The 25837-nt window shown below is 34.6% G+C and overlaps 1 protein-coding gene across 2 annotated transcripts in view; it reads right to left on the bottom strand.

The window, feature by feature from the left end:
- LOC136042213 (sphingomyelin phosphodiesterase-like) overlaps positions 1-25837 on the bottom strand; it is an 83491-nt gene that overhangs the window by 33155 nt on the left and 24499 nt on the right. For both annotated transcript variants that reach the window (XM_065727150.1, XM_065727149.1), the window contains exons 3-6: positions 19872-20007; positions 18765-18866; positions 5976-6143; positions 515-742 (exon numbers count right to left, since the gene is read on the bottom strand). In XM_065727150.1, the coding sequence (XP_065583222.1) occupies positions 515-742; positions 5976-6143; positions 18765-18866; positions 19872-20007 (634 nt within the window). The remainder of the gene's footprint in view (positions 1-514; positions 743-5975; positions 6144-18764; positions 18867-19871; positions 20008-25837) is intronic.

Below are 25837 nucleotides of genomic sequence, written 5' to 3'. Positions count from 1 at the left end.
ATCTTTGGAGTTTTGAACTGGGTTTAGGGTAAGTTAAAGACTACTAGGAATAAACAATAGAATATATAATATAATATATATATATAATATATATATAAATATATAATATGTATATTATATAAATATATAATATATTAAATATATTAAATATTATAATAGCTGGTTCTAAAATAGAACCAGCCACATTCAATTCATCCGAATTATTTTAATTCTTCAGATAAGACAACAATAGATAGCAATTTATTGAGGAAATGATCTATACATTGCATGGAACACAATTTCACACTTCATGATAATCAAATGAAGAAAATGAAATTACAGCTAGTGATCGCTGGTCAACATTTTCTATTAGTTTGGGAAATAAAATCAACTTGATTGAAAGTAATATGCAAAAAAAATAATAAACACGAGTAACATTGGCAAAACAAAAGTAATTTGAAAATAATCCATAAAACTAACTATTAAATGTGAATAGTATCAATTACAGATTACAGATTTTCAATAACAAACTTACAGAATGCGTAGATGCAATATGCTCCATAGAATTGCGCAAGGTCCACAGAGGGAGATCACAATCTCTGTAATCCCCCCAATATCCGGCAATTGCAGACTCATTGGCTGGTATACCTGAGCCAGCACGGCAGCAAAGGGGATCTCCACAATCTGCATTTGATCCTGGGAGATATTCTGGATCCCAATGAAAATCTGATACGTGTAGAACTTTAAGAGTAGGGGCGTCAGGCTGAAATACAATAAGAAATAAAACACTACAATAACTACTACTACTAAATCACTTTAGAATCAATTTCCCTATGGACAATACTGATACGAGCTCTCTACCTTCATCGCAAATTATTCAGCGCTTCTCTCTTTAACCCCCCTAAAAAGGTTCAATTTACATAAAATTGTCTTTTGGAAATTGTACCTATCGTACAAGTGTAGATAGATAGATAAGTGTATTTTAAAGCCGAATATACGGCCATGAAAACAGCACAATAACATAAACGAAAGGCACAGATAACATAAACTTTGATCAGCGATCATCACAAACACTTAAATGAAACACTACATTAACCTAATAATAGTACATAATACTTAAAAACACGGTCACTGAAAAGAATACTTAACATATGAATATATGAAGACGGCCAAGTTTTAGTTTGGCCCACAAAGATAACCAAAACGTAAAACACTTGGCAATGTGTTTTCCTTTATCTGTAATGCATATCCCAGTTATTTCAAGCTTTCTTTATTAAAGCTCTAAAATGTGGGATTGAGTCAAACTTTTTTTTTTGTAGTTTATTTTCTGATATACAGTCAATATAACGGCTTACAGCTGAGAAAAAGCATAAGTGACAAAATAATACAAAATACAATTGCATACATTTACGCAAGGTTTACCAAAAAATATTCTAAGGCTAATATTATCGTAAAAACCAGAATATCTTGTGCAGGCTTTTATTTTGGTGGAAACTGAAGTCCAGGTCGTCGAAGTGATGGAAAAATTTTATTAGATATCATTAATAGTACACAAAACCAAGATAATGTTAACGATTAAAGAGGGCAGGGCATGTGGGAAGACAATGGATGAAGCTATGAGCCGCGAAGAGGACCTTCTTCTTTAGAAGTAGTCGACCGGTCCAGGGTAATTTAATCCTTAATAAATTATTAGTTTAAAAATATAACCTAATAAAGAAAATAGGGAATAGTACGGGTAAGTATTATAGTGTCAGTGCATAAATGTAGTTATATACCATTGTAGCGTGTAATACCTGTTTGGTGTAGTCACGTAATAAAACATTCAGTCATACTATTTATATCTGTTAATACGTTTGTGCTGTTTTACCCAAATTTAAGAAATGACAGTGAAAACGGAAAAATAAGCCATATAGTACAATAAAGGTAAAAATATACTAAAGAAAACTAATCCATTTCTATGGATGCTTGAACTATGTAGGCTCATCTTAGTTTTGACAAGATTTTTGAAGAAACTAAATTTAGTAAAGTAGTATCCATTCTCCTCTGCATGAGATTCTCACAGTAGCAAGCTGAGACCATTGATTATCCTGGCATTGAAGTTGAGAAAATCTATTTCCCAAATATGTGCAAAAAGTTGAGACCATTTATTCAAGGATGCGAAGAATACGCAAGACAGAATTCGCCACCAAAGATTCCTGACGGGGTACGATATTTAATCGGCATCGATATATAGGGCTCGGCTGGAAGATTGCCTGTTTCTGAGAAAGGGAGTCGTTGTGTTAATGGCAGTAGATTATTTCAATTCATATCTTTACGCTTTCCTAATTAAGGATTTAAAGTAAAGCGGAATAGCAAAATCTCTGGAGAACAGACTAACTTTCTAATATGGCATTTTTCCAAAAAAAAATATCTTTGACAACGACTTTTCGAGGAAAATTGTTGGACGAAAGAATCGACTGTCTCGGAAAACCTAGTGTGCGTCGATTTACATGGCAAGTAAAAACAGAAAAATTGAACATTCACGCAGAAAATTAGAATATGTGCATTGGTTTCAAATAAAACAAGCACCAGCAACTGATGCGAACATTCACCCTCCGTGGTATTCGCTATTGAAATCGCATTCTCACAAATCCTGAACAATGCCCAATTTTTGTACAGCATTTCAAATACCAAAGAATTTGTATAGATTCAATAGAAAACGATTGAACTTGCTATAACCTTGAACTATATAAAATAAGAAATGATAATACATATGAAAAAAGCTATAGAAAAGTATTTCAAAACTTGAAAGTGCCAAGACAACCCATGAAGACACAGGGACAGGAGGCGCAAAGTAAAAATCACTGGGGACTATTCTGGGTATTTTACTTTTGCTTTTGCTCATGAAAATAACCTTCAAGAATCTAATTGAAGTTGTCTACTAGAAAATTATCCATATAATAATGGTATTATAAAAAATGTGTTCCATAGGTTTGAAAATAGTATTCTTAAAGTAAAATATAGAAGGTTGGGAACTACCCTTCTCAAGGGGGCTCTTTCCACTGTGGTAAGCTGACAATTCTAGTCAGAATCTGATTTTAATAAAAATAATTAAAAGAAGAGAAATGTAAGTGACCAAGTCCTAACTACTTTACTGAGAGAAAGTGTTTAAAAATAACCACAAAAACCAGAGCTATCAGTACATAGAGGAAATCAAGAAATATCCACAACCTGGCTTGGGACATGCGGCTGGTTATAATTAAATAAAAGAAAACGTGTGCAGCAACCGTTGGCTTTTATTTATTTGAGAGATATTTTATTTTATTTTAAATAATATTTTATCTTATTTTATTTTATTTATTTTATTTAAAAAAAATATTTTATTTTATTTTATTAAATTTATTTATTTATTTTTATTTATTTATTTTTATTTATTTTATTTCTTTTGACCTATGGTCATTGCCGGAAGTTTGTATTACTTTGGTTTGATGTAAGTGTAGGTATTTTCTTGTGCTTTTAAGCGGTTGTGATACTAGTTTCTGTATCTTGTTTGCTTGGAGCACTTACCTTGTACCGGTGTTATCCAGAGTTCTTAGTCTGTTCTTTCATTACCTAGAGTCAATTAAAAGTAATCAATAACTAATAATCGTCTTCTCGTACCGCTCAGAAGGAGCGTCCTTATCCTAATAGTAGATTCGGCCAACCATGATTTAGGACTCTACCATAAGTTATTAGCCACCCACCCTATTGACTCACACCAATTACCCACTTACTCCATCTAGGGCAGTAACCCTCTCATAGTTCCTTACCATGTAGTGGGTCGAACTTGGTCACCTCACCATATCTAGTAGGGTTATAATTTACCCAATTCATCGGAGTTTTTTCATGGAAGACTAGCAGAGCTTTCGTTCTTTTATGATACAAAATATTTTTATATTTTGATACATCCATAAATGGTGTTAGTAACGTGACAGGGATTTTTATTTTACAGGGGATATTTATTTTAATTTATTGGGTATATCTATTAAAATTGGTAATTTCTTAAATTTTATTGCTCAATTAACCTTATATCCACTTGTTAATATTCCAATGAGAATCAGGAGTCGATCTTTTACAATTACTGACAATGTATTTAATTTTTCAGTTGTTTTGAATCGAAAATTTTCCGATGTGATCATGTTTCCCAGGTCTTATCATTTTCAATTGTAAGCTACTATTTGTTGCGGTGTTAAACGAGTCCAGAGAAAGAAATTAAGACTTTGGCTGATGAAAAAAAAATCAAATCTGCTAAGGCTTTTTGAGGAAGCGAATGGAAGCCATTAGCCCTATTTATGATAAAATGTGTCCAGTAAAAATCTTTAAATAAAGGAGTATTTCCCCAGTAAATCATAGAAAACAGAGGAGAAAACTGAACAAAAAGAATCAAGAAATTGGCTTTAAGAAACATATTTGGATTTCCAAAGTTATGAGTCTTTTATTTTATTCACGAAGCAAAGAAATCTGTTAAATAAACTGTGAATCCTCTGGTGAGGAGAAAAGTGATTATTAGGGTAACAAGTTGCAGGAGAGTAAAGGTAATATGAAAGAAAAATCAAATCTTATTAACCAGATCATGGGTGGTAACACAGACATTAATTTAGAAGGATGTAACACTGTAGAGTAAAATTAAATAGTCAATAAGTTTGGTAATTTCGCTCCTAGGAGCAAACTAGTATTAGCAATAATTACAATGAAATACAGTGGAATGCTATTAATGACGTTGGCGGTGAAATATTAAAAATGGAATTCCAGCAACGTATTAGTGAAAAAGTGCGGATAGTTCTGAAGTCACTAAAGTCTAATTCTGCTGGTGCCGACAGTTTGGACCTTCGAACTTTTAAGTGATTTGAGGCGGACACAGTTTTGATTTCGTATTTCGATTTCGTACGCCATTCAGCACCTGGTTCAAAGTGTTAACAGGGAATTAGATTCAAGTTCCTTACCAGATTCTATTTTCATCGACATCATAAAAATATTTGACATGATTGACTACGAAATGTTACTTCATCGAACTCAGCAATATTTGCAAAATCAGTGTATGATTTAATAGCAAAACCAAGCAATGATCTCAAAGGACTGAAGGTAATTACAAGTTTAAATTTTCTGTGTGTGAAGCAGAAGTTGTTACTTATATTTTAGATATTGAACGATTCTGTCAGTGTAAGTGGTAAATTTTTATTGTGGAGAAAGAATGTCGTAGCAGGAAATTCGCTACGGTACCTAGGCTTCCATATTGATTCTAATCTTTCGTGGAAACAGCATAGTGACATTATTTCCGAAAATTTTGCCCGTGGAGCAGAAATTCTGAGAAATAATATGTTGTGCAATTATCTACCCATATATATCAGATGGAAATATGGTGTGGAGCAGCATTTTTCTATGTTAATTATAAGCGTTTACAAGCGCTACAAAATGAATCATCAAGAATAATTGAGAAGCATCTCAAAAATGTGGATGACGCCACTACCGGCTTTAAGTCTCTAAGGCAAAAATAACATTGGACAGATCATGACCCAAGAATCCGTAATGATTTGGTTGTGGAGGTTCAAGATACTGTGAGATCCGGTTTTACTTTGAAGTATATTGGCCCTTCTGTATTGAATTCACCTCTAAGCATCAGGGTGGCTGAGCACCTCCCACCGATTAAAAATAGATCAAAAGGGTTTTTTGGGGGGAATTCATTTTTTTGAGGTGTGGAGGGTTTATAGGTAAAAGTGGGCTTTAGGGCTGGGAGGAGAGCGGGTGGAGGGTGTGCGGTTGGGGTCGCATTTTGATTGTGGTTGTTGTCCTGGAGGTATTTGAGAAAAGGCGATTGTTTTTTAAGTTGATAAAGGTTTCTAGGAAGGTTTATGTAGGCAATCGCTACGTGATAGCAAAAACTAAATTTTTCCCCTAGCGTAGTGATTTATGTTTGTAATGGTTTATATATTTGTTTATAATGTTAAATAAAATTAAAAAGTATAAATATTACAGATTACCTCTCTTGGTGGGGATACTTCCATCGGTGGCTTTTGTGTTCCTGGTGGTGGCAAACTCCACTCAAGCTTCGTTATGTCTCCAGTTTTACAAGAAAAACCTTGCAAAGCAAGACCACATGCATTTTCACTGTCAAATCTGCCATTTTCGTACATGTATATAAAGTCAGGCTATAAAAGTAAAAGAATATACAATAATTAGTTTTAATAAAACTTAAAAGAAAATGCAGAGGTAAAATGTTATAGAAAAACCAACACAATCAAGGAAACAGCGATGTGGGCAAAACTTATTATTTATTTTTTATTTTCTTTTTTCTCACCAGAGCACTTCGTGTAAAGAGAATTATCATAGAAACTTCAAAAAGTGCTCATTCGATTGGAAATGGACAGCTTTAGTGCCCTTTTTATTAGTCAAAAGTAATTCGAGGGCAACCATCCCACACCCAGGCCATCATATCTTTAAGCCCATTTTTGTTCAGCGTAGCTCAGTAATTATGTCTTTGATGGTGACAATCCCCTCTCCCCTCAGCTCTCAGGGACATCTCTATAAGTTATATTAGCTTATCATTTTTTTAACATAGAAGGTTCTTGTGGATTTTAATGAAAGAAATGGTCGTGTAAACTTCGGAAGAGGCTTATTGGACTGTAAATCAAAAACACCTTTTAAGAGTAAAAAGTGATTGGAGGACAGCAAACCCCCCTCCCCTTTAAGTCTTCTTTTCCCCAATTGATCCTGATAGAAATTTTGACAAGGCAATTTTTTCCAAATAGGTTAAAGATCATACAAAGGGTCTTCAGGGTTGAAATAACCCCTCTGAACCCTGGAGCAAGGGTTTGAAGTTGTGCCCTAGGGTATATAAGTTTCTATGTTAGAAGTGGTCACATATATTTTACATAGGGGTCGTTTGATTAGAAAATCAAAGTACTAGTTCCATTTTAAGAGTCGAAAATAATGGAGAGCAGGGCAACTAGTCTCTCCCAGTGACACCCTCTTTACCACTAAGAAATTGTGCACCTGATCAAAATTGTGAGATAGCAATTCTGTTCAAAATAGTACAAAATAAATATATAACAATGCTTCTAGGGTTGCATAAGCCCCGAGAGCCATGGGGAAGGGTCGTAGGTGATGCTCTCGGGGCGCATACAGTTTTTATTGAATGGGTGGTCGTATAAACTAAGGATTGTCCTCATTTGATTGGAAATTAGAAGTTAAAGTACCCCTTTTAAAAGTGAAGTCAAAGGTGCCAGATAGACTTATCTATTAAAAAATGAACTAAAATCATTTTTTTACAATCCCAATAATATGGGGGTTAATTCCAGATTTGCCTCTCAGTCAATCGGACTATCTGTCTTGGCTTTTTCTACAATTAGCCCCGGCTTGATGTCCACAACTATTCGATTCTAATTTCAAAATTATTGATTAAAATCAAATAATTGTAGAAATCAAGCCATGGCTAATTGTAGAAAAAGCAAAGACTTATAGTCCGATTGAGTGAGAGGCAAATCTAGCATTCACCCCCATATTAGTAGGATTGTATAAAAATGATGTTAGTTCACTTGTTAATAGATAAGTCTGTCTATTATTTGTCCATGCGTTATTCCTAGGGCAGAAGAACTAATGTCAATAGTCATAAAACTAAAAGACCTAACTAAGATCACCCTTTCCCACTTATCATTTCCCAAAACTAAAATTCAATAAAAAATTTGAGACATCTAGTTTTTTCAGCATTGTTGAAAGATCTGGTAATTATACCTTTTTGGATGTCAAACCCCCACAGCCCTTGGATCAAGAGTGTGAGTTGTATATGAATACTTTGTATTTAGAACTTTTGTGTATTTGTAATTTAGAACTTTCATAATCAGGGAGATAGTAAATAGATCACAAAGGTAATATTTACACGCTAGTACTATAGCTACCTTCACTACTACTGCTACCACTACAACTACCGTTACTACAGCAAAAACTAATGCATATATAGCGCGTACTATCAAGGCGAAGGATATTAAAATGAGCATCTGAGGAAACGTTAAGGGGAAAGTTGAACTAAATCAAACTTACTCTGTAAATACAGCTTGCTGATACAGGTGATTCAGCCATTTTTTTGGAACGGCTTATAGTATCAAGATAAAACTATTAGGGTATCATTAGGGGGATGTTCAACTGATCAAAAGGTAATATATGCCTGCTACTGCTGCTATTGCTATTGCTGTTACTACTGCCACTAATACATTATTATTACTGCTTCTACTGCTCCTACTACGACCAATACTACTATGATGCTAGTACTAATAAGCCAAGGCGCATGATGGTGGAAAATTGATGGAATATTTAGTGCCTGCAGATTGTCAAAAGCTTTACCGTATCAAGATTTTACTTCTGGGGTATCATGAGTTATAATTTTACCAGAGGCACTTCATATAGAAGGGATGGTCGTATAAACTTCCAAGGGGACTCATTCATTTGGAAATTGGAAATTCTAGAGCCCTTTTTGAAATTAAAAAGTGATCGGAGGGAAACTAGCTATCCCCATGCCTACTTTTGTATGCAACGGTTGTAAGTTATGCCCCGGGCATACATGGTTTTTATGACAGAGGTGGTCGTATACACTTGAGGGGAGGCTGATTTGATTAGAAATTGAATTTTTTCCATCCATTTTATGAGTAAAAAGTGATAACAGGACAACACGTTCCCCTCCCCTTACACTGTATTCCCGCAAATAGACCAAATCAAACCTTTGAGGTAGTTTTTTTGTTCAAAATAGTCCAAAGGCAAAATAGAAAAAGACACCATTTCATAGGCAGCGTAATAACACTTCCTTAGTAAAGAGCGATGTGAGCAGAATATATTATTTATTTATTGCTTTTACCAGGGCGCTTCGTATAGAAGGATTTGTCGTAAAAACTTCGAAAAGGGCCAATTTGATTGGAAACTTAAATTTCTAGTGTCCTTTCTGATAGTCGAAAGTGATTGGACGGCAACCTCCTCCTGACACCCATCATTTCACCAAACATATCCAATCATAATTTCTACATGGCCATTTTGTTCAGAATAGTTAAAATATCCTCTGATTATATCTTTGGGATCCCCCGTTATAAGTCCTTGGGCCAAGGGCTTTAAGCCGTAAGGGCTGTAATTATCAAATGTATAAGGTTTTATGAAAAGGTTGGTCATAAAAATATTACAGGGAGCTCAATCGATTGGAAATCAAAAGTACTAGTGCCCTTTTGAGAAGCAAAAGTAGTGAGAGGGCACCTAACCCCCTCTCAAAGCTTTCTTTTCCCTAAATGCATCCAATAGAAATTTTGAGATTACCATTTTGTTCAAAATAGTCTAAAGATCAGATAACAAGGCTTTTGGGTTGATACAACTCCCCAGAGCCCCAGAGAAGAGTAGTAAATCATACCTTGGGAGCTTATAAGGTTATTATGGAAGGAGTGGTCGTATAACTTCCAGAGGAGGCTTATTTAATTGGGAATTGAAAGTTCTAGTTCCCTTTTAAAAGTCAGAAATGATAAAGTGTAACTACACACCCCCTCTCCAAAAACCTTATCCCCCCAACAGTACCTAATCCAAATTGTGAGATAGCCATTTTGTTGAAAATAGTCCAAAGAACGCATACAATGCGTCCAGAGTGGACACAACCCCACAGAGCCCAGGGACAAAGATTTTAAGTTATACTCTGGGGCATATAAGGTTTGTGTAGAATTGGGAGTGGGGGTCTTATAATTTTGGAAGCGGCTCATTTGGCTGGAAATAAGATTTTTTATTGCTCCTTTTAAATGTCAAAAGTAACTAAGGGGCAACAATCCTCCAACCGTATGCCCATCATTTCCTAAAACAAACATAAATTAAAATTTTTAAATGGTTTTCTTCACTATTGTTGAAAGATCTAGTAATCGTGCCTTTTGTGATGTCGTCATTCCCCCTCAAAAGCCCCCAAGTTAAAAGCTGTAAGTTCGACAATTTGTTCATTGTTTACGTATAGTATGTGTTATCAAGAAAGGTTTTCATGTTTGATCTTTACTTTCCAAAATAACCAAGGATATTCATATAAAACTTTCGGAAAATGTTGAGGGAAATTTTGAATTAAATCAAAACACGTTATGTGTAAATGGATTGTCAAAGGACATAACTCAGAAATAACTAAGTATATTCATATGCAACTATAAGAAAAGATAAGGGAGATTATCAACTGACCGAAAAATATTTACGAAATACTACCACTACTACTACCACCTCTACTACTGCTAGAGCTATTTCTACAACTAACACTTCCACCACTAAAACAACTGCTTCTGTAGCGAGTACTACCAAGTTTGCGAATATTGAAATAAATATCCGAGGAAACTTTAAGGGGGAAGTTGAACTTGATAAAAACACATTATGTGCATACAGAAAGGCTTACCGTATCAGAGGAAACTTCGGGAGCATCATGAGTCCGAAATTCAACTGCCCGAAAAACAAAATGTAGCTGCTACTACTCGTATTGATAATGTTGCTACTACTATTACTATTACTACTAATACAGCACTATTGATGCTACTCCTTTTCCTACTATTACCAGTACTAATAGGAAGCTAACATTATTAAGGCTGCGTTTATGATGTTGAAAATTTGAAATAATATTGAAGGGAATTTAAAGTAAATAAAAACGTAATATATGCATGATGATTGCCAAAACGGCGTATTGTAAAAATAGATTTTAGAATTGAGTCGAAGCGCTGAGAGTGCTTAAAGGACTAAAAGACAATATGTGCATACTACTACTAATACTACTAACATTGTTTCTACTACTACTACTAATACTAATTCAACTACTACTTCAATTGCAGCTACTTGTAATGCTAAACGTATAAAGATGAAAAAGACATCAAAAGAGGGGTCAAAAAGGCACATCAGCAATACTTTTGGAACGGCTTACCATATCAAGGTGAAACTTCCAGGGTGTCAAGAAGGGGGATGTTCAACTGACCAAAAGGCACCATGTATATAAATTGATTGATATGCTACTACTGGTTTTAATACTGCTGCTATTTCTGTTACTAATACTACTTATACAGCAGTACTACTGCTTCCGCTTCTGCTTGAAAGTGTGTATCAACAACATCTTAAGAACAGTCTTGTGTATGAAGTTGAAACTAACAGTATTTTTAATGGGGGTTGTTGAACTAACAAAAAGACAATATTTACATTCTAATGCTACTGCTTCTACTCATACTACTACACTACTCTTACTGCTGCTACTATTATTACTACTTCTACTACTACTGCCACTAAATCTGGGGCTACTACTATTAAATGTACTCTTTCTACTATTGCTGCTACTACTATGACTACAGGTACTACTACTAATGCTACTAAAGCTAAGAATGTTAAGGCAAAAACCAGGAAGAATTGAAACCGTATTTAACTGAATCGAAAAAAACTATGCCGACACAGGTTGTCAAAAGGACGTATCAGTAATGCTTCAGGAACGGATGATGTGATTAAATTTGGAACTCTCTTCATGTAATTAGGGGCAGTTGAAGATACTAACGGTGATATGTGCATGCTTTTACAAATGATACTAAATCTGCTGATACTAAAACTACTTCAACTATGGAAACTAAGGGTGTTAGGGTGAAGCTTTCAAGAAATATTTATTGGGGTACTGAACTAAATATAAACAAACTATGACCATTTAGATTTTCAAAAAGTTGACGAATCTCAAGAACAGCTTACATTATTAAGTTAGGCCTTTAAAGGAAGGTTGTAGCCGATTTTGAATTGGAGAGAAGGCACTTTGTATATATTGTCTATACTACTACTGCAAAAATATAACAGTTCAAAATAGGGATGAAATCTTTTAATTGACTCTGATGAGTTTTACTGCTTATGATCGAAATATCCAGTTAAAAAACTTCATATTTGTTTCACTGTCAATTAAAAGATTTCATCCCTATTTTGAACTGTTATATTTTTGTCATGGAAAGGCAGTGTGGTCTTTGAAGTTATCTACTACTACTGCAGGTACTGTAAGTAATGATGTTGAGGGTATTAAGGTGAAACTTTTAAGAACGTTTTGAAGGTGATTCATTTAAAAGAAAACAAAGTATGTATGTTGGTTTTGAGAACACACAGTCCTCCTCCCAGGCCAATTCATTTTCCAAACTTGTTTAATTAAAATTTTGAGACAGCCATTTTGTTCAGTATAGTGGAGCAGTCCAATAACTATGTTTCTACCGATATTGTATAGGTCAAAACCCCATAGTTCTGTAATTTGCCCATTAATCTTTAAACCTAAATGCTGCTCTAAAACCAAATCTAAAGTTACTGTATGTATGATTGCCAACAGGACATTTCAATAATGTCTCGAGAATGACTGAGAGTATTGAGTTGAAACTTCCAGCGCAACAAATATTGCTACTTCTGCTCTTAGTGTAAGAGTATCCAGGTTTTCAAAGAGCATAGATAAAGTTTCTTTGAAATCGTCTTAATTTCTAGTTTTCAGGTCAACTTGAGGAAGTAATACCATTTGTGTCCGGATTAAAAATTATCGAAAACATTTTTTCCAAAGTACTAACAGAAAACCCAACAATAGATTCTTATAGGAAAAAAACGGAAGGATATAAAATTTTATTTTCTTTTCTTTTCATAAAAAGACTTGGTCAATAAAAAACAAACAAAGGTTAAATAAAAAAAATTTATACCACGAGACAAGATCTTCAACGAACAGTAAAGACCTCCAGTAGACTAAAAATGAGCGTAAATAATGTCGACTGATCTTAAAGTGTAAAATTACCGCAAATTACCATCAATAGATAAATGAAATGCTAAACGCAAGGTATTAAATTGTTTTTCTTATATCTCCTTTTAACCAACGTTTTTTTTACTTTTAACTTAACTTGTGATCAGCCATATATAACTATACCATAGTCAGTCACTTTTGATCATGTTACGAAAATATAAAAAACCTAACTTTTGAACCGCTGATTTTGTGTGTGAGGATATTTTTCCTAGAAGTTTTGAAAAATGTCGTTCTTTATTAGCTATTTTCAATAGAAGATATTTAATATCATTGCAAACATATCTAGAGGCCTTGTTGTTTCTTCTCTTAATTCAATTTTAAATTTACCAGATTAAAATTTGCTCAGATTAAAAGGTATCAACAAACTAAACAAAATATAAGTGAACTATAATGCCTGCAATGAGGTTATTCACTCGAAAAAAAGAAATAGGGAAGAAATTAGTTGTTAATGATATTACTCGATTCATATTCTTTATATTTTACTAAATTAATTATTAAGGTGAGTTAATAAGGTAAGTTGATTAAAGTAAATTAAAACAAAATCCTCATTTCAAGATGGCAAAAATTCTTACCAGAAAAGTAATAAAAAAAATGTGCCACTATTTGTGACAAAGATAATCTTCGCAAGAAATCTTTGAAAACAGGGGGCCGTCTATATGAGTATTGGGCATTGCGATCTAAGATTGTCCCTTTAATATATCAAATAAAAAAAGATAGTTTTTTTTAACTGAAAGTAAGGAGCGACATTAAAACTTAAAACGAACAGAAATTACTCCGTGTATGAAAGGGGCTGTTCCCTTCTCAACGCCCCGCTCTATACGCTAAAGTTTAACTCTTTCTCTCCATTCTACTTTATTAAACAGTAAAAAACTTTAGCGTTTGATCGCTCGAACTGTTTGATTAAATAAAGAATACATGTTTTCTCATACTTGAATTTAAATAAATTAAATACAATTAAATAGAAAACTTTTTTTTTATTGAAACTAAGGAGCAACATTAAAACTTAAAACGAACAGAAATTACTCCGTATATGAAAGGGTCTGTTCCCTCTTCAGCGCCCCGCTCTTTACGCTAACAAACCTCAGCTCTTTCTCTCAACTCTACTTTTTAAAACAGTAAAAACCTTTAGCGTAAAAACGTAACTTACGAATTAACTTACGTAACGAACTTCTATATTCATATGTTTTTATTATATGAGGGGGTTCACCGCCTCGTCAATACCTCGCTCTTTACACTAAAGCTTAAATTTTGTCCCAATTCCTTAAGAATGACCCCTAAATCACAAAGGTCGAAAAATCAATAGTTGAAATTACTAAAAATACTTTAGCGTAAAGAGCGAGGTATTACGAGGAGGTGAACACCTTATATGCGTAGATAGTTCTTTTTTAGTTTTGTTGCTGCTCCTTATTGAAAAAACTTTTTACATTTATTTTTTCATTGTTTTTTTAAATATTGCTAGAAAATCCTGCGCCCCCTTCATTGAAATTATCTTCTCCCATGACGAGTTCCTCCATGGAAAGATCCTCCCACGTAGCCCCGCCTCAAATTCTCCCCCCTGACCGAAAAAAACACCGGAAAACGTCTGTGCACTTCCCAATAACCATTGCTATATGTAAACACTGGTCAAAGTTTGTAACTTGCAGCCCCTCCCACAGAGACTGTAGGGGATTAAATCGTCCTCAAAGACATAGTTATTAGGTTTTTCGACTACGGTGAACAAAATGGCTGTATCAAAATTTTGATCCGGTGACATTGAGGAAAAAATGAGCATGGGAGGGGGCCTAGGTGCCCTCCAATTTTTTTGGTCACTTATAAAGGCACTAGAGCTTTTAATTTCCGTTAGAATGAGCCCTCTCACGACATTCTAGGAACACTGAGTCGATAGGATCACCCCTGGGGAAACAAAAAAAACAGAAAAAACAAAAAAGAACAAATAAACACGCATCCGTGATCTTTCTTCTGGCAAAAATTTCGAATTTTTGTAGATAGGAGCTTGAAAATTCTATAATAGGGTTCTCTGATACGCTGAATCTGATGGTGAGATTTTCGTTCAGATTGTAAGACTTTTAAGGGGTGTTTCCTCCTATTTTCCAAAATAAGGCAAATTTTATCAGGCTCGTAACTTTTGATAGGTAAGACGAAAGTTGATAAAACTTATATATTTAAAATCAGCATTAAAATGCAATTCTTTTGATGTAACTATTAGTATCAAAATTCCATTTTTTTTTAGTTTCAGTTACTATTGAGCTGCGTTGCTCCTTACTACAGTTCGTTACCACGAACTGTTTGATTAACCAAGGCTTGATGTCCGCAACTACTTGATTTTAGTTTAAAATCTCGAGCAAAACTTCTCGAGGAAAACAAGTAAATCTTATGTTTTTCAAGGACTAACCATGACTATAGACCTGGAAGTAAAAAAGGATACCCAACTATCACTATGACTGTTGTTTATAAATAGAGTCCCAATCTTGTGATCTGTTACAAGCTCACCCATGTGGATGAATGTATCATTCTGATAAAACGGTTTGTGAAGGAATCGATACGTCCGCTTATATCTACATATAAAGGATTCTTTCTGAGTCATGTGAAATTTTTTGGTGTTTTGATCTAAAAGTCGTAACAAAAGACCAGTTTTTATCGTCTGCTGATCAATATGATTTTTTCATCATGGGAGGTGTTTGTGCAGCAGCCACGTAATGCGGTTCAAATTTTCAGTGCTTTCCTTGTCGGTTGGAAAGGGATCTTAGTTGAGAGTAATAATTTGGCATCGTATATATTTTCTTTCTTTTTGGCTTCCATTATTGGTGTGAAGACGCCCCTCTCTTGGTCTTGTTTGTAGTATGAGAGATTATAAATATTTGAAATTACAGTCGAAAGGTAAAAACAGTGAATATAAAAAAGAGTTCTGCAAGGGCTTAGGGCTATAAAACTACAAAAAAAAATATATGAACAGCTTCAGAATTAAAAGCACAGCTTAATGTGAATACTAGTGGAGAAACTAACTTGATAGATTATAAATATTTGAAATTACAGTCGAAAGGTAAAAACAGTGAATATAAAATAGAGTTCTGCAAGGGTTTAGGGTTATAAAACTACAAAAAAAAAAAAATCTGAACAGCTTCGGAATTAAAAGCAAAGCTTAACGTGAATACTAGTGGAGAAACTAAGTTTTGATTGAAGAAATTCGAAAATTAAATCGCAAAATTCTAGAGGCTCTGGCGTTAAATTCAAAAGTGAAGGCAATATTACTACTAGTTTTACATCCAATGGATGACGCTGTGGGTTTGATCTCTGCCTGCTAATATTGGACCCATAGTTTGACCCAGACGTCACAACAAAGTAGAGAGGGCGAAGCATTGGAAAATATTCACGCTTTTGAGTGGGAATTGTAACTAAATTGGCTTCAAATCTATCAAAATGTATGCTAAGGTTTACATATTCTAAACAAATACGAGCTAAGAAGTACGTTTAAAGACTGAAAAAGCAACCATTCTCTAAGAAAAATCTATTAAAACAGGCTTTGCACAACACAGGTAAATCTTGGAGAGTTTAACTTTCAAAACTCCTGAGAAGACAATGACCCCTGATATGAAAAATATCTTATATTCAATTTTATTAAAGGAAGCTCAAATAGTTACATAATGAAAGTTATGGAAAAATTAAGAAATGAATTGTATAAATATGAAATACAGAAGATAAAAGCGAATGGGATTGCAAGGCTATTTTTAAGTAGATCCAATTGAGAAGCGGGGGAGTGCAATACATTTTATGCAATTAAGAACCAGTTATTTTCTTATGACATTTATTTTAAAAAATGCCTTGGAAAAATCGGAAAAAGTAATAGATAGAAAATTAGATACTTGGAAATCTGAGAGAATTTGAAAAATCAAATACACTCAGTTAAATTTTAAAAAGAGTTGGATTTAACAAATACTACTACTACAAATAACAACTCATTGCAGCACCATGCCGCCTCAGGCGAACACAGCTACGCACGCTCCTCCTCCAACCTAATCTAATAAATCTATTCTCTTTACACCCTCTCAGGAAGTTACCATTCCTTTAAATCTTTATTTATGACATCCTCCCAACCCAGACAAGGACGACCTGCTTTCTGTGTAGCCCCAGACGGTTGGCCAAAAAGGACAATATTCGGCAATCTGTCATCCTTCATCCACAGAGCGTGGCCTAGACATCACAATCTTTCTTTCTTTATAGCCCTAGAAAGCTGGATTGAACCACATTTTTCGTATAACCTACTGTTTGAAATGCGGTCAGTCAGCCGGGTACCCAGAACAATCCGCAGGCAATTTCTCTGGAAAATATCCAGTAAATTTTCATCTGCTTTTTGGAGTGCCCATGCTTCAGAGCCATATTTGACCACTGTCATCACTGTAGCTTCCAATATTCTAATCTTGGTTCGCACACTTATCTTTCTATTCTTCCAAACTTTGTTTTAACTGTGAAAGAACACCCTTAGCCTTAGCTACTCTACTTTGAACATCTTCACTGCTCCCACCGTCTTTACTAATAATACTACCAAGGTAAGTGAAGCTGCCAACCTGATCAATCTTTTCGTTACCCAACGTCACCTTTTCATCTTCACTTATTCCTAGCCTTAGTGACTTAGTCTTCTTCACATTAATTTTCAAGCCTATTCTAGCACCCTGAACTCGCAAAACCTCTAAAAATTCATTCATTTTGCTCACACTTTCATCTAATATGCTTATATCATAAGCATAATCTAAATCAAGTAGCGTTTTTTCTCCATTTTATTCCGTGATCTCCAATTGCCTTTCCTGTGCTCCTTAAGACGAAGTCGATCAAAACGATCCATATAAACGGGGATAGAACACAACCCTGCTTAACTCCTGATTTAATACAACACCAGTTGCTAACCTCATTCCTACTTTAACCGCAGCAATTTTATTCTTGTACATAGCACAAATCACTTTAATGCATTTTTCTGGTATACCATATAAGGATAAGACCTTTGCTAACGCTCTTCTATTAACAGAATCGAAAGCTTGCTCATAATCGATAAAAATGAGGACCAAAGGTGTTTGACAACGAAGGGACCTCTCAATTATTAACCTAAGAGTGAAAACTTGGTCAACACAACCTCTACCTTTTCTAAAAACGCACTATTCTTCCCTTAAAACTTTGTCTACGGGATCTCTCAGTCTAATAAGTATCCTATTACTATGTAATTTGCTACCTACAGAGACCAGACTAATGCCTCTATAATTACGACACTCACTCTTGTCACCTTTCTTATATAGTGGTTTATTTAAGGTTTTCCTAAAATCATTAGGTACTTCCCCTTTTTCAAAAATCACATTCATAATCTTCAGTGCTTATTCCTAACCTCAGAGCTTCAGAATGTATAATAAAATGTATAATAAAAATGTATAATGTAAAATGTAAAAGGTATAATAAATACATTTTCAAAAGTGGAAATTCAAAAACAAGAAATGGAAAACTCTTTCAGAAATGAAATTTTTGCAGCGATCGAGGTTTTGTAAGTGAAATTAAAAATGAAAGTTGTGTTTGTACTTTACTATATTCTATTATGGCTATGTGGATTTGTTCTGACCTTGCTAATATGTGACCCATATTTCGAATCCAAGTGTAGCAACATGGAGAAGGGGGTGAGTTTCTTCCAAAATTCGTTTGTGCCATTGTTTTCCATCTGATTCTTTTGAAATTCATAGTTTTAATCGAGGTGGTTCAATTTCTTTTGATTTTCCTTAAGCCTGTTTATTTTTTTTCTCCCTTCTGAGTTCATTTAGTGGCTCTGAGCTTTTATTTGGGCCTGGTAAATTTCATAGTCTTTTCAATTTCCATTAGTCCCTAAAAGAAACAGGAGTAATCTATGCTTAAATTTGATAAAAAAGGATGCAAATCTCTTCCTGTTTTTTATTTAGCCGGTATTTATTTAGGACAATTAACATTTATTGTTTGCCCAAGAATAGGAGAGACGAAACTAAAATGTTTAACTTACTATTGCCTCTTCGACGAGTCCTCGGCAAAGTGTCTCCGAAAACAAATTCATCCCAAGACAAATACCGACGATACCATCTATGATTTCACCTTCTGTTGCATTCTAAAAAAATAAGATATACATAATTAAAATTGATAATTAGAGTCGCAGCATCAGACAAAAATTTAAAAATGTGGTTTGAAAACATAACTTTCAGGTGAGAAAGAATTGTCAATTTAAATTTTAATTTGGAACGTTATTATTATTTCAATTTGTCTTCTGTTTCAATTTAAAAATTTATTGTAGATATTTGACGATACTTAAAATATCAGCGAGAAATTTTTTATTATTGCTGTTTGTATAACTAGGATTTGGCTTTCAACCTCAAATTTAGTTATTTGTTTATTTATTCAGCTAATCTGCATGTTCATCCGTCATAATAAACGAAGAGATAACGACAACAAAAGAAAAAACTGTGAATTGCATAAAGAAATATAAAAGCCTCAAATATTTGCTTGTGCATTTGGATATGCCTGTATCAAATCAAGAATCTAACATCGCGATCTCAAGAGCAAGAGTACACTAACTCTAGCGCGGAAATGGAAAGCGAAATGGGGGTTCAAATAGCGAAGACCTTTTTCAGAGATTTGTTTTGATAATTCCCACTTATCTTTAAAATATGCTTAAAGATAAATTTTAGAAGTCAATGTTTCTTAAAGAAGTTAATATTACGAAAGCTTACCATCTATGTAACGTTTTTGGGAAGCTTACCTTTCTATGGTATATGACAATCTGATAAGTAAACTAAGATAAACAATTAAACAACTCTAAGGGAAATTAATAGGTAAATTAATAAATAGGTAATAGGTAAATTAATAATTAATTAATAAATTAATTAATAATAATTAATTAATAAATAAAATTAATAATAAATTAATTTAATAATTAATAAATAGGTTAATAGGTAAAGGAAACACACTCTTTCAAATACTATTCTCGCGTAAAAATGTCCCACTTTTTGTAATATCTTTGGAGTTTTTTCTTTTAAATTGATTAATGTTTTTTTCCATGTTTATTCGTGCTTAATTAGAATTAGGTGTTTTTAAAACTAAGCATTAATTCACTCACGTTCTCCATACTATAAACAAATAGGTTAACAGCAGTGTTACATGTAGCGCAGATTAATAATCCTTTGTCATCTTTATCGACTTCTTGTTTCGAATACCCATGGCTTTTTGAGAATTTAAGTCGGTCCAGAAAATTGCTGTAAAAGATTAAATTTATGTTTAAAAATATTAGTTGGAAATTATCTATTGTAGTCATTACCCCTTGCGGGAGAAATCTAGTTATATAAAAATAAGTTGTCTGTCTGTGGATGTGTGGATGGATGTGTGGATGGATGTGTCAGGTGACGTCACCTGAAAAAACTGGATTAGGTGACGTCAAAACTGAAAAAACTAAAAAAAGGCAAAAACTACAAAAAAAACTAAAAACTAATAAAAAAAATAAAAAAGCTAAAAAACTAAAAAAACTATAAAGGTAAAAACCAATAAAAAACTAAAAAAAAAACTGAAAAAACTAAAAAAAGGCAAAAACTACAAAAAAAAACTAAAAACTAATAAAAAAAGTAAAAAAGCTAAAAAACTAAAAAAACTAAAAAAACTAAAAAAAGGTAAAAAACTAAAAAAAATAAAAAATAAAAAAAAACTAAAAAAAGGAAAAAACTGAAAAATAAGCTAAAATAAAGGTAAAAACCAATAAAAAACTAAAAAAAAAAAGGAAAAAACTAATAAATGACGACACTCAAAGAGAAAGCGACCAGGACAAAAAACTAAAAAAAAGGCAAAAACTACAAAAAAACTAAAAACTAATAAAAAAAATAAAAAAGCTAAAAAACTAAAAAAACTAAAAAAAGGTAAAAAACTAAAAAAACTAAAAACTAAAAAAAAACTAAAAAAGGTAAAAACTAAAAGAACTAAAAAAGAAAAAAATAAATGACGACACTCAAAGAGAAAGCGACCAGGACAAAAGGAATGTTCGATTAGCAATCAACAAAGCACCGGGACACAGGGAGTATAAATGACGACCAGGACACAAGTAAAAAAAAAAATTAACAAAACTAAAAAGAAGGTAAAAACTACAAAAAAACTAAAAAGAAAAAAAAACTAAAAACTAATAAAAAAACTAAAAAATCTAAAAATCTAAATAAACTAAAAAAGAAAAAAAAAAGGAAAAAAATAAAGGAGAAAAACAAAACTAAAAAACGAATGTATATACAGACCGGTACACCGGGATACAAATGACGACCGGGACACAGGGAATATAAATAACGACCGGGACACAGGGACACAACTACAACGGGGACACCGGGGGAAACAGGGGGATATAAATGACGACCGGGACAAAAAAACTAAAAAGAAATAAAAACTAAAAACTAATAAAAAAAACTAAAAAATCTAAAAATCTAAATAAGCTAAAAAAGAAAAAAAAGGAAAAAAATAAAGGAGAAAAACAAAACTAAAAAACGAATGTATATACAGACCGGGACACCGGGATACAAATGATGACCGGGACCCGGGACACAGGGAATATAAATGACGACCGGGACACAGGGACACAACTACAACGGGGACACCGGGGGAAACAGGGGGATAACCTGACAATCTATTTATATGCAAAGACAATGGGACAGCAAAGAATGTTGTATATTCGCAAGTTTTACGTAGTTAAAACCATATATATATATATATATATCTATATTCACAGGTGGGACATAGGGACACAACTACAATGGCGCGTAACTATTATGGCGCGTAACGACTTACGCGCGCGGGGGGGCTTGGGGGGGGCGCGAAGCGCCGCCACCAACTAGGTGTTGGGGTGGCGCGAAGCGCCACCCCAACAGCTAGTTATTTATAAGTCTTACTAACCTATGACTTATGATAATCAAAAGTAATGAAAACCTATGATAATTTAACAATCTTACGAAGCAATTAAAAAAAATATAAAATCTAATTTAGTGAAATTCAAAATTGGCAAGTATTTAACGCGTAAAAGAGATTTCAACTTGTATTGAACTTTTGGTATTTTAGTACCCTCCTCCCTATATGCACACTGAAAAATAGGGGTTTTATAACAAATAAGAGGAAAAGTAATTGTTTTTGTAATTGTTGTAAAAAAATGGTAATTTCTGAAAAAAATTTGGAATGATTTTCAACTATCATTGAGCTGAGAATTGATTTTCATTTTCAACTCTTTTATTTCTTATTTGTTTACTGTTTATCTTTATATAAACACTAAATATTTATTTCTTTGAACTATTACCACAACAGAGAAAAACAAAGAACTGAAAGACATATGTCTTAATCTATTTTGGTAATTACTTAATTTTAGTAATAAATAGTTTAGAAATAGTCGGGGTTTTTTTTCATCATAGCCAGCGCAATAGCACTGCCCCACTAAAGAGAGAAGTGTGCGTAAAGTGGGCGTCTTTTTTTGTGTTTCTTTTTTCTGACCAAGGTACTTGGTCAATGGGTTGTCGTAGAAACTTCAAAGTGAACTCCATTAGAAAATTTCGAAAGTTCTAGTGCCAAATTTGAAAGTTCTAGTTCCCTTTTTTAGGGTCAAAAGAAGTTGGAGGGAGCATCCCCCCAAAGAAACACTAATTACCAAAAACTACCAATCAAAATTTGAGATAGTTATTCTGTTCAGCATAGTTGAAAGATGCAATAAATATGCCTTTGGGGGAATGAAAAATTCCCCCAAGGCCCACAGAAAAAGGGCTATAATCTATGCTAGTTGCCTATCTCAAAATTTGAGATAGTTATTCTGTTCAGCATAGTTGAAAGATCCAGTAAATATGCCTTTGGGGGAATGAAGACTTCCCTCCAAGGCCCACAGAAAAAGGGCTATAATCTATGCTAGTTGCTTATTGTTGAGATAAAAGGCTCTTAGGGAAGAGACGATTGTACAAGCTTTCGAGGGGGCAAGCGGTTAGTTCTCAAAGACATGGTTTCCGCACCTTTCAATTACAATTAACCAAATTACGATCTCCGAATTTTGATTGGAGATAACAATTGGATAGGAGTCCAATCACATTTGACTCCTAAAAACGGCAATATTATTTCCAATTTTGAATCAAATGAGCCCTGTTTGAGGTTTAAATGACAACTCATTCCATAAAAACCCTAAATGCCCCAAGGGCATGACTTACAACCCTATCCCTAGGGCTCTTGGTAGTTGTATCAATACTAGAGGTATTGTTATATGTTCTATGGACTATTTTGAACAAAATCGCTATCTGACAACTTCAATCAGATTCGTTTGATGAAAAGGGGTAGTCGAGAGGGAAGGGGGGAAATGGCTGCCCTCTATAACTTTTGAATCTTAAATGGAACGTAGAACTTCCAATGTTCAACCAAATAAGCCTCCTTTAAAGTTTATACAACTATCCCTTCCATAAATACCTTAAACGCCCCCGGGACATAACTTAAAAGTCTTGTCGCTGGGCTCTGGTGGTTTGTTTCAATTCCGAAAGCCTTGTTTTATGATATTTTGACTATTTTGAATAAAACGAAAATCTCAAAATTTCTGTTAGATACATTTCGGGGTAACACGACGTGTATGTGTGGGGGAAAGGTTAGTTGCCCCGCTATCACTTTGACTCTTAAAAGAGGCCCTAGTACTTCTGATTACCAATCTAATGAGCCCCTCTGAAATTTATAAAACCATGTTTTTATAAGAACCTTCTATGCCCACAGGGCATAACTTACAACCATTGCCGTAACGGCCTGGGGGGTGGGGAGATTTGTCATTCTCAAAGACTTAATTTCCGGACCTTTCAACTACGTTGAATGAAATGGCTATCTCAAAATTTTTATTGAAAGAGTTTGGGGAAATAATGGGCGTGGAAAGAAGGCGCTGGCCCTCCAATCACTTTTGACTCATAAACGGCGCACTAGTCCTCCAAATTTCCAATCTAATGAGCCCTTTTTGAAGTTTCTACGACAATACTTTCTATAAAAATCTTATACGTCCCAAGTTCATGACTTACAACCCTTATACCGAGGGCTGGGGGTGTAGTTTCATAACACCCAAACATAAACATCCAAACAAAGCTTTGAGACACAATTTTTTTCAGCATTGTTAAAAGCTTTAGTAATTATATATTTGGGAATGTCAATCCTCCGTCTCCTCAGGCCTCAGACCAAGGGTTGCAAGTTATGCAAATGGTTATTTGCTTACATGTAGTAAATGTAGCATAACTGATCAAAAATTAACATGAGTAGGACTCAAAACCCTAATTTGCAATACGGAAGTCTAATATTCATTAGCTGAAGCCGGACATACTCAGAAGCTTTGACGTGGACAAGCTAAGTGACAAGGGCGTCTGATATTCGTTTGGCATCAAACCGTCCAATAAATTTGAAGCCCTATATTACTACCACTAGACGTTGAAGAAGCTTGGGAGAGAATCCACAAAAGCTACACGGATACGGCCGAAGAAATCCTCTAGTTTAGAAAGCCAGCTAAGCAGCAGTGGATATCTACAATGACCTGGGATCTCATAGAAAATCACAAGAAACTGAAGTCGAAGCTTCCTTGGGGAAAATGTATATCAGAGGTGATCAAGAGCTTGGCCTAAAAAGAAGCTTATACAAATGAAAAGAAAGTGCCAGATTTGACAGATGGCAATACATGAACAAAAAGGCCAGACAAGCCGAAGAAGCAGCGAGCCGAGGAAACACACGAACCGTATATCGCCTTACCGAAGAAATAGTAGGCAAGTCAAACATCCAAGAATGCACGGTGAAACACGAAATTGGAAGGCTCTGGACAGATGCAAAAGAACAAAGAAACGGTGGTCGAGTCATTACTAAGCCCTACTTAATCGCTTAACACCACTGGTCCCACCGGATACACCAGGCTAACCTCTCTTCAGTCTTCACATCAGTGATGAAAAGCTGACAGCCAACGATTTACTCTAAGCAGCTAAGAAACTTAAGAGTGTGAAGGCCCCTGGTAGAGATCGCATTTCATCTGAAATGGTCAAGTTCAACCTGCGTCAAATAATGACCATCTGGTTATCCTTCTTCTTGCTCCTCTGGCAGACCGAAAAGTTCCCAGAAGACTAGAGAGCAGGAACCTTAGTTCAGCTCTTCAAGAAAAGAGACGCAAAAGAGTGCGGAAACTACAAAGGAGTCAACCTTCTCTCGATTCCTGCGCAGCTCTACATACGGTAATATTAGGAAGACTCCAAGCTGTCCTTGATCCCACTTACGTGAAGAACAGCATGGATTTTAGCCAAAACGAACTTGTGCCGACATTATTTTTACTATTCGTACCATGATGCCGGAATCTAACGAATGGGGACAGCGCTTGTTAATACTCTTTATGGACTTCAAATGGCGTTTGATTGAGTAGATTGTCAAACCCTGTGGAGAGCATTGCGATTTTATGGCATTCCTGAGAAGCTAATCCGTCTAATAGTTGCCATGTATGAAGAGACAGAATGCCGTGTTAAAACATCGGACGACAGCAAACACTGCTTCAAGGTGATGTCTGGCGTCAGGTAAGGCTGCGTCCTGTCACCTCTCCTCTTCACCCTTGTGGTAGACTATATCTGTAGACAGATAAATAGGCATGGAATCCGTATTGCAGGAAAACTTCTTCAGTACTTCGACTTCACTGACAATTTTGGGCTGAAAGAAGCCAACAAGCAGATTCTTCAGGAATTCCTGAATAAATCGCGGAGAAAGCTGAACAATTCAGACTACACATCAAAGCCTCAAAGGCAAAAACTATGTCAATCACAAGTTCACCCATGGGGATCCAACAAGGAGGAGAGGACATTGAACAGATGACAGTCTTCAAGTACTTAGGGAGTACATTCACCTCCAGTGGTGACTCTGATTAAGAATTGTGCACCAGTATAGCCTTGGCCAACGCATAATTTCAGAGACTTCTGAAAATCTACCATATACTCAATGAAGCTGAAACTCAGGTTATTCCAGAGAAATGTACTGTTTGTCATTAGTTACGCTGTAGAATGCCTTATGCTAAATGCGGATCAGAGGAAACGCCTTACCACCTTT

Source organism: Artemia franciscana, unplaced genomic scaffold (assembly GCF_032884065.1).
Source record: "Artemia franciscana unplaced genomic scaffold, ASM3288406v1 PGA_scaffold_75, whole genome shotgun sequence".
Classification (NCBI taxonomy): domain Eukaryota; kingdom Metazoa; phylum Arthropoda; class Branchiopoda; order Anostraca; family Artemiidae; genus Artemia; species Artemia franciscana.
Note: the sequence above shows the minus strand (reverse complement) of the source record. Positions and strands in the feature narration are given on the sequence as shown.